Raw genomic sequence first — 10,000 nt, 5'->3', positions numbered from 1 at the left:
AGACTTATTGTTTTTGCTCAGTTCTTATCATTCTTTCGCTTCTTCTGCTTCTTTCTTGTGCCTACAACTATCTGACAACGTTCTCCATAACCAGTTTGTTGAAAGTAATAGATATTCAAAGATATGATAGGCCAATGTATCTAGATGTGCAGAAATGTTTTTGTTTTCAGATTGAAGGGTGTTAGGGTTCATTTTGAGTAGTGCTGTGCGATATTATACATTTATTACATGATAGTGAGGGAGATATGAAGATTTATTCACCCAAGAAAAATCATATTCCCCAAGGGCAACACCCAAGGGGAATATGATTTTTCTTGGTGAATAAATCTTCATATCTCCCGAATATTCATGCAATAAATTGTTTATTATATCAAAACAAAGCAAGGCTACACTGTAGATTTGTAATAGTAGCTAGCATTCTGTAAGATAACAAATTGTCAAAGAACACTTTAATTCATATTTATTTTGTAGCAACAATCAAACCATGCAGAATCATAGATAGATAACAATTAACATTGCATAACTATGATCATTTCTGAAAATTAATGTTATGGTAATGTTACAATTATCAGAGAAATTTGGTCTGAAATTAAGGAATCCCCTGGAATATTGATTTCGAGTGTTAACCTGGTTTCGATCGACCTCGCAGAGGATGATCTGCATATCTCCAGTACAAGTGACATCTAATGGTTCCAGTTCAAGTCATCTTTAAAAACATCCGACAAATCACCTAATTCCATTTGATCTCTCTGATGACCTAATGCAGAGTTTAAAGTGTCCGATATTTCCCTCTTTTTTTGGTCACTTACAAAGTGAGAATAGGATTTCAAGGAAGACTTATGGCCTGATACCTTCATGATATGAAGCCCATTTATTCCACCAACATCCATGACAGTAATACTAGTGGCCCTCACTGAATGGTCATGTACTCACGAGAAAGTTTTACTAATTTGGAAATATCTGTCATGAAGTTAGAAAGTGCATTCTTTCCTACTGCAGATTTCAAATACCAGACTTCATTCTTCTGGTTGAAAACATCCCTCGGTCTCTAGATCGATCTGCCATAAGTCATTTCTGTCAGGGTGGAGTTTGCTTAGGTACTTCTGGAAGGACAGAACCGGGCAGTTGCTATTTCCTGTAAAAATATAGAATCTTGATTTATAAAGCAGCTATTTATTCATAGGGCCTAATCTATGTAAAATCGAATATTATTTTTAAAACAGTACCTGCAGGTAGCTCGTACATTCTGCCCTCTGTGACACTTCCCTGGTCATCTGTTCTATGGTTTTTGTCCAGCTCATCAATAAATTGGTACACATACTGTCTCCCAGTGTCCCAAAGATGCTCCACACCAAATTTGAAAAGAATTGGAATGATAGTTATCAAGAAGAAGTTAAAAATGTCTATTTTAAAATTGTTCACACATATGATAACTGACCATTTTGGCCTCACCCTAATACCAAAACCCCTACCCCTGGGATCATAAAATTTACTATTTTGGTAAAGGACTATCGATATCCATTTAGTTTCAATTTAGTATCAATAGCATTAAAGAAGATGTTATTTAAGTGTTTTACACATGAACACTATATACATGTAGTAAGTTTAGCCCCGCCCTGGGGTCAGAATCTACCCTGGGGATCATGAAATTAAAATTTTTTGCGGATGCCTTAATTTCTGCTCTACATCACTATGGATTTAGTTTTTCTTAAAGATGTGCAGTTCTAGAGAAGAAGATTTTTGAAAATTGGTCAATTTTGGGCAGTTTTTGCCCTGCCCCTAGGGCCCCAGTGGTGCAGGAGTCCTGAATTTTACAATTTATGTCCCTTTTGTCCCAAAGATGTTTCATATCAAACTTTATTTGAAAAGAATTGGAATGGTGCCGAGGTAGTTATCGAGAGGAAATTAAACATGTTCAATTCTTAACACAGTTAAGTTTAATTGCATTAAATTCAATGCAATTACTTGAGTAAACTTGGTGACTTAAAAATCTTTATTCAGCATAGATGGTAAATATTGTAACAGTAGCAGGATAATCCATAAAAGCTCATTAGGTAATTAATTAGGGGGGGGGGGGGTATACTGGAATCGGGTTGTCCGTCTGTCTGTCCGTCCGTCTGTAGACGCAATGGTTTCCGGGCTCTAAAGCATTATCCTTTCCACCTACCATCACCATATCATATATATGGACTACCCATGGGATGAAGATGTTCCCTATTGATTTTGGGGTCAAAAGGTCAAAGGTCAAGCGCACTGGACATCGAAGTAGCAATATGGTTTCCGGGCTCTAAAGCGTTATCCTTTCCACCTACAGTCACCATATCATACATATGGACTACCCATGGGATGAAGATGTTCCCTATCGATTTTGGGGTCAAAAGGTCAAAGGTCACGTGCACTGGACATCAAAGTAGCAATATGGTTTGGTTTGTCATGCCATTTGTTTTTTACACTCAGAAAAGAGGTAGTTTATACCTATTACCAACACCCTTTGGGAGATTGGGGTAAGCGGGGGGTATTCTTAGTGAGCATTGCTCACAGTACCTCTTGTTTCAAATGGAGTGTTTAGTTTGTTTTTGAAAAGATGTCTGCATGAGAGAGTTGTTTGTGTGGGAGGAAGCCAGAGTTCCTGGAGACATCACACATGCTCACACGGGTGTCTACCATATGCTCAAACACAACCGATATGATTGAGATCAAATTTGGGTCACAGAGGTGAAAAGCATGTGCACTACCCCAGTGCCATCCAGACTCCCCAGGTCTATTAATGCAATCATGTTTAACATGCATGAGAAAATTACCATATATACTCGTCTATTAAGTCGGTTCGCCTATAAGTCGGTTGTATAGTTTTTAGGTTATTTTGGAGGGTATTAATTGACCCATTTATAAGTCGGTCTAACTTTTTAAAAAAAAAAATCAGTTGATAATTTCAAATCAATGCTTTAATGTTTTTACTTGTATTTCAATTAACATTTTGAGAAATGCACCGATATTTGATATTTTTTCTCGACAAATCAATTTCATATCAATAATCTTATGTATTTATCTGTGTTCCAATAATATTTTGGGATATGACATCAGTATTTCATTTTTTCTTCTCAACAAATTAAACAGTTACTATTTTGTTTATTTCGTCCATGTTTTTGTTGTTTAAGAAATACTAGGCTATACATTACGCCGTCCAGAAAAATACTAATCTTCTTAGGACACTCCTATAAGTCGGACATAGAGTTTTGGACCAAATTTTAATTCCAAAAAATCCGACTTATAGGCGAGTATATATGGTATGTTCACAGGTAATTACATGCAAGTATTGCACAGGTCTGACATACATCAACACACAGGTCTGACATACATCAACACACAGGTCTGACATACATCAACACACAGCTAGGTCTGACATACATCAATACACAGGTCTGACATACATCAACACACAGGTCTGACATACATCAACACACAGCTAGGTCTGACATACATCAACACACAGCTAGGTCTGACAAACATCAACACACAGGTCTGACATACATCAACACACTGGTCTGACATACATACACTGGTAGGTCATGTCAAACAAAATCATAAAAAAATGTTTGAGGAAAAATGAAAACAAGCTAATAGACCTGTTTCCATTATTGTGAAACCTGAGTTTAACTCCTAGCTGTATCTGTCATTTAGGAGAATTTTCTTATCTGTGCAAGGTAGCATGCTGATTTATAGAATGACAATGGATATTCATCTGTGTGTGCAGTGACTGGCAGAGTTAATGTTAGTAGAGTTAAGTAGAGCTGTGCAAGTCCTGGGGACTACATCTGTACAAATTGCAGAGGGGAACATATGCAGGCTAACTCACAGTGGTAAGATTGATTAAAAATAAGGTATACTTGATTAATAATTTAACAGGTTAGCAGGAGTGATCTGGGTCAGTAAGGGGCGCATGCATATATCAACATGCATCATATACAAGTTTTCAGTATTTTTCATATAATAGATCAGTTATACATGTTATATTATTATTCTTGGTGAATGTTTTTCTTATGAGATATTTTTAAAATATTTGAATTCATTTACAAAGGCAAGTAATTAGTGATGCTCTGTTTTAATGGTTTGTTTTAAATGTTTTTAAAAAACCTGATTTTGTAATCAGTATGAGATATGACATGGAGCTTTAATTGTTGTGATAAGCTTTGCCATGAATTGTAAATGTAAGATAATAATGATGCCCTTTATTTAAATAGGATAGCACAATTAGTTTAAAAAACTATAGTTCACATTATGGTCCTGAAAACATATATTATATACAGAAAGCAGTATTATACAGATACAGTACCCGCAACGTTATTCTTGACATTCCTATCGTGTTATATCATGCGTGTATCCTATCGTATCGTGTTTTGCGTTTATCAGGTTTTCCGTTTTCTATCATGTTTTGCGTTTATCAGGTCTATCGTGTATTGTGTTTTGCATGTATCAGGTTTTCCATTTATCGTGAAAATCGTTTATCGTGTAGCTTCGGAAACTATCAGGATTGTATATCAAATCTAATGAAAAAGTATGATGCTTTTCGAGAGCTTTATTTGTTTTCTTCAAGAAGCTATTTTTAGGAATCGGGAAAAGACAGTATATTTGAAGGAGAACAAAGCTGTTGATTTTAAGGCAGAAGAAGGGCTATTTGTCTGTCTAGAGAGGGTGAAAATTTATCACAATTTTATTCCAAATATTATGGAAAGTAGGTAGTGGTTTGCCGAGCAAACCGAGGACAGTAAAACTGAAAGCTCCTTCATGTACAGTTCATAAACATTTGCTTGTCTAGAAACAATTATTTGTAATTAACACTAACAGAGAAATAGGAAGTTTAGATTTGAAAGGAAAAATCGGTAAATTACGTTGTTATAACATATTTATATACCCACCATTGAACTTGTGCGCGTCTGTGTATCACCCGTATTTTGACTGCAAACATTCTCAGGGACATTGTATTTGACACGTCATTTAGAAGATTAAGTTTTAAAAGGGTGCTAGGGTGTTGCATCTCCCAAAAGTCTACCCAACTGGGCACGACTCAGCTGTCGTCGTTATTGCTTTTTTACTTGTACATGTACCTATAATCATACGGGTAGATTCTGGAAATTAATACCGGATTTGATGATTATTTGCATTTTCTTTTTACACACTAAACACAATTCTTTTAAGCGTTTCAAAAATTTTGAATTTAAAAAAGCCGTGTTTTATTCATTTTTTTTTTTTTTGGATAGTTTATTTATTTTTGTTATTAAGATATCAATTCAAATACATATGTTCCAATTACTTATGAATATCAATCATCACTCACCGTGTAGAAATATCTAATGTAAGAAGATTTGGTGTAATGCAGTGGATCTTTTTAAAAGTGGTCATGATGAAAATAATTGTAATTGTTGAATGACCGGTGAACTTAGAGCTTGATGCAAAATAACCCCCTCCTCACTACACACAAAATATTCCTTGGTTTTATTTCACATTCAAGATTTAATAGACATTGGAATTAGAGAGCTACTGAAGCATAAATACATTTAATTAATTCACTGTATGATTTATATATTAAACATTAGGTGACAATTATAATTTTAGAATCATTGGCTGGGAAAATTCAAATAGATATCAAATGATGAATTAAATACCATATACAGTGTAGTTTTCTGATTTTAGCTGTGATGCGTAAAAATTGAAATAAAAATATTTTTTAAAAAGTATGACCATGTATTAAAGAAATTATACGTTTTAGGAGTATAATGAAAATTGAAATCCTTCAGTATCATTACCAACATAATGTAATTATGTTGTCAGTATCGAAATTTCTTTGTGTCTACATGTGTAAATTGATTCTAAATTTACAACATTTCTATCAGGTTTTCCGTTTATCGTGAAGATCGTTTATCGTGCTTTGCGTTTATCAGGTCTATCATGAAGATCGTTTATCAGGTTTTGCGTTTATCAGGTTTATCGTGTATCCTATCGTATCGTGCATGTATCCTATCCTATCATGCGTGTAACCTATCCTATCCTATCATGCGTGTAACCTATCCTATCGTGTGTGTATCGTGTTCTATCGTTTATCATGTCAAGATTAACGTTGCGGGTACTTTACATCATAAAATAGTATATGAAGGTATGTTACATACATGTGCTATCTATACATACTTAAAACTGAGAATAAAACTGAAAATGAATAAAATAAAATAAAACTGAAAATAAACAAAAACAAATCTACATGTTTTTAAATTCCAGGAGGAAATTTTTTTGAAGATAAGCAGATTTAAAAGTTTCCAATGTTGGGTATTATTCTAAAAATTCTGGCGTATTATTCCATAACTGTGAACCGTAAATTGTAAAAGATCTTTTGAAATATTGTGTCTTTGCTTTCTGGATATATAATGAATTATACTTTGACTTAATCTGGTAGATTCGTGGACATGCATACTGAAAAACATTTAAATAATCGGGGGTTAGACCATGTAAAACTTTGAAGACAAGAATGATAAGTTCTATATACAAAATAGTTGCTGCATCATTTCTGTTGTAGCTGCATGGTGTATAAAAATTTCTATTTAAAATCACTAGCAGCTAGCTTTTGAAGTTTGCATAATTTGTAAAGACCATCTTTGTTTTTCATGATTGCCTCAAACAGTACAGCAGTAGTAAAAATGAGGAAAGACAGTTGTATAAAAAATTCCAGTAATAATTATGTTGAAAAGAATAAACATAATCGGTAACACACCTAAGTTTGCTTGCAAGTTTTTTTGATAAAATTTCAACATGTTCAGACCACGTCGGACATCTGTCAATATAAACACCAAGTAGTTTTGCACGGGATACATTTTCAGTGGGGATATTGTCCACTTTTATCGATAGTTTTCTACAATTTCTGAATATTTTCTCTGTACCATTACTTATCATGCACTGCATTTTCTTGAGATTGATAGCTTGAGTTTGTTTTTATCCATCCATTCCAAAGTATTTTTAAGATCACTATGTAATTTGTATTTCATGACGTCAATACTTTTATCTGAGACATCTTGAGTTTCCGATCTGCATACAGATGGGCTGCAGAGTATTGTAAACAATCTGGATATCATTTACATAAAGAATAATAAACAAAGGACCAAGTATTGATCCTTGAGGTACTCCTATTACTTACTTACTTACTTAATCCACTTTGTCCCATGGGGGACATAGGGCAACCACAGTAGCTTTCCACTTTTTTCTGTCTTGGGCTATTCTTTTGGTTTCTCCCAATGTTTTATTGATGGCCTGTAGCTCTGCATTGATCCCTCTACGCCATTTGTTTTTCGGTCTGCCTCTCTTATGTTTGCCTTGTGGATTTCATTCTAGAGATTGTTTAGTTATGTTGGTGTTAGGTTTTCTTAAAGTGTGTCCAATCCACTTCCATCTTCTTGTTCTAATTGTTATCTCAATTGGTTCTTGTTTGGTTCTTTTCCACAGTTCTTTGTTACTAATCGTTTCTGGTCATCTCGCACCAAGGATGTTTCTTAGACAGCGGTTTAAGAAGACTAGGAGTGTCTTGATGGATGCTGATGTTTCTCTCCAAGTTTCTTACCCATAGAGAAGGACAGATTTGACATTAGAGTTGAAAAGACTTAGTTTGGTACTAGTTCTCAAGGTACTCCTATTGTAGTATCTAATTTGTCTGACTGAATTCCATTTCATCTAACACATTGTGATCTATTTGATTTAGTTCCCGGGGGATCTGGTTTAGAATAGATCCTCAGTAACCCCTTGCTTGTTGTAAGAGACGACTAAATAAAACAAAAAAAAAAGGAAATCCCATGTCATATCAGGTGTGGCACGATAAAGATCCCTTCCTGCTCAATGGCCATAAGCGCCGAGCATTGGCCTAAATTTTGCAGCCCTTCACCGGCAGTGGTGACAACTTCATGTGAGTGAAATATTCTCGAGAGGGACGTTAAACAATATTCAATCAATAAAATACCAATTGTATGAATTTTCACATATTCCAAAAGACTGTAGTTTGTGAAGTAATACTTAATGATAATTACCGTGTTAAAAGCTTTACTTAGGTCTACAAATAAGGCACCTGTAAGTTTTCCATTGTCAATGTTTGTTAACCATTTTTCAATTATACTATGAATTGAGAGCTCTTTCGCATGAATGCTTGGGTCTCAGAATCCATGCAGACTCTCTTTGATTGATAAGATTGTGACGTATGAGGTATTCGTAAAAATAATTGTGAACATGCCTTTCAATAATTTTGCTGAGAATAGGAAGAACAGACACTGGACATTTATCATTGACCAAAAAATTTTCACCAGTTTTATACAGTTTATTGCTGCAAGGTCAGACAGGAATGAAAATTCATTAGTATTAGCCTGTTTCCTGTCTCTATACTGGATGTATATGTGTTTAATTTTTTCTGTGTTCAATTCATTTCTTATTGTATACACTAAATGGTGATCACTAATTCCAATAGGAATAACACCAGAGTTTTTGTACACAATTTTGTTGCTGACATATATATGATTGATGAGAGTTTCCGAATGCGATGTTTACTCGTATTGGTTGGTTGATAACTTGATGTAATCCGTTTATTTCCATTGTAGATTTGAAGTGTGTATTTTTAAGTAGATCAATGTTAAAATCATCAAGAAGAAAGATTTCACTACTGTCTGTCATCATATCCTCAATCAAATTTTCGAAAATAGGAACTCATAGTCTGCTTTTGTGTCTGTTGGTATATAAACCATGATTTTCGGAGAATTAAACAGTCTTATATCCGAAGTAAGCCTTTCCAATTCTTTGTGTATTTGTATGTTGGATGTCATCCATTTTTAGGTAAACTCAGGTGACCTAGCTATTGCAATTGGTTGTTGTCCATCATTGTGCGTCGTTCGTCCTGTGTTAACAAATGAATATTTTTAACTTCTTCTTGATAACTACCAATCCAATTCTTTTCAAATTTGGTATGAAGAATCTTTGGGACAAGGGGGACATGATTTGTAAATTTCAGGACTCCAGCACCCCTGGGGCCCTAGGGGCGGGGCCAAAACTGCCCTACATTGACCAATTTTCAAAAATCTCAAGAACCACACACGTATAAGAAAAACTAAATGCATGGTGATGTAGAGCAGGAAGGCCTCTACCAAAATTGTATATTTCATGATCTCCGGGATCATAAGGGGTTCTGTACCCATGCAGGGCGGGGCCAAACTTAGTATATAGTGTTTATGTGCAAAACACTAAAATAATGCAACATCTTCTTTATAGTGCAATTGATACTATTACATTGAAACTAAATAGATATTTAGAAAGAACAGGTAGTCCTTTACCAAATTTGTAAATTTGATGATCCCAGGGGTCGGCGTTTTGGTATCAGCGTGGGGCCAAAATGGTCAGTTATTATGTGTGAACAATAGACATTTTTAAGTTCTTCTTGATGACTATCATTCCAATTCTTTTCAAATTTGGTTGGGACTTGGGGTATACCAAGTTATTTGGTACATGCAAAAATCCTTTGTTCGAGACCTGTGTGAAACATGTACTAAAGATATTTATATAATGAACATGTGAATTAAAGGTTTGATTTTTTCCAGAAATTTGTGGTGGTGGTGATAGTGATGGAATAAGTCCACCTTTTACTGAATCATGTGAGTATAGATCAGTGAGATTACAACTGTTACTAGCTCCCTCTGTGTTTTCCATTCATTATTGTAATGACACAATTAAACCTATTATTCTAATACCAATGTGTGAAATTTACTTTTCTGTACTATACACAATTGGTCTACCACCATTTCAAATTCTATAGACCTGACTGATTTACTGTAGACCAACAACAAAGTAACAAATACCCTTGACTTTTATTGTACTTAGTCATTGTATTTCTTTCAAAACTAGAGACAGATTTATCTCTTAATTTTGAATATGCAAATATTACAACAATGTTTATTCTTTGATGATATTTTCTAAAGCCTAATTTGTA

The 10,000-nt window shown here is 34.5% G+C and overlaps 1 protein-coding gene and 1 long non-coding RNA gene across 17 annotated transcripts in view; one reads left to right on the top strand and one right to left on the bottom strand.

Moving 5' to 3' along the window:
• The window catches only part of LOC125652380 (uncharacterized), a 74,977-nt gene that overhangs the window by 17,073 nt on the left and 47,904 nt on the right, over positions 1-10,000 (top strand). For all 16 annotated transcript variants that reach the window (XR_008802954.1, XM_056165033.1, XM_048881568.2 and 13 more), the window contains exon 3: positions 9,612-9,665. Coding sequence is in view for 15 of the 16 variants with exons in the window: in XM_056165033.1 (XP_056021008.1) it covers positions 9,612-9,665 (54 nt within the window). In the remaining variant the exon portion in view is untranslated. The remainder of the gene's footprint in view (positions 1-9,611; positions 9,666-10,000) is intronic.
• On the bottom strand, positions 393-2,105 carry LOC130054640 (uncharacterized). The gene is made up of 2 exons (XR_008802965.1): positions 1,227-2,105; positions 393-1,135 (listed from the first exon to the last, which is right to left on the bottom strand). It is a non-coding gene; the product is annotated as an uncharacterized LOC130054640 (long non-coding RNA).

Source organism: Ostrea edulis, chromosome 5, assembly GCF_947568905.1.
Source record: "Ostrea edulis chromosome 5, xbOstEdul1.1, whole genome shotgun sequence".
Classification (NCBI taxonomy): Eukaryota; Metazoa; Mollusca; class Bivalvia; order Ostreida; family Ostreidae; genus Ostrea; species Ostrea edulis.
This window is presented reverse-complemented; position numbering and strand designations above follow the sequence as displayed.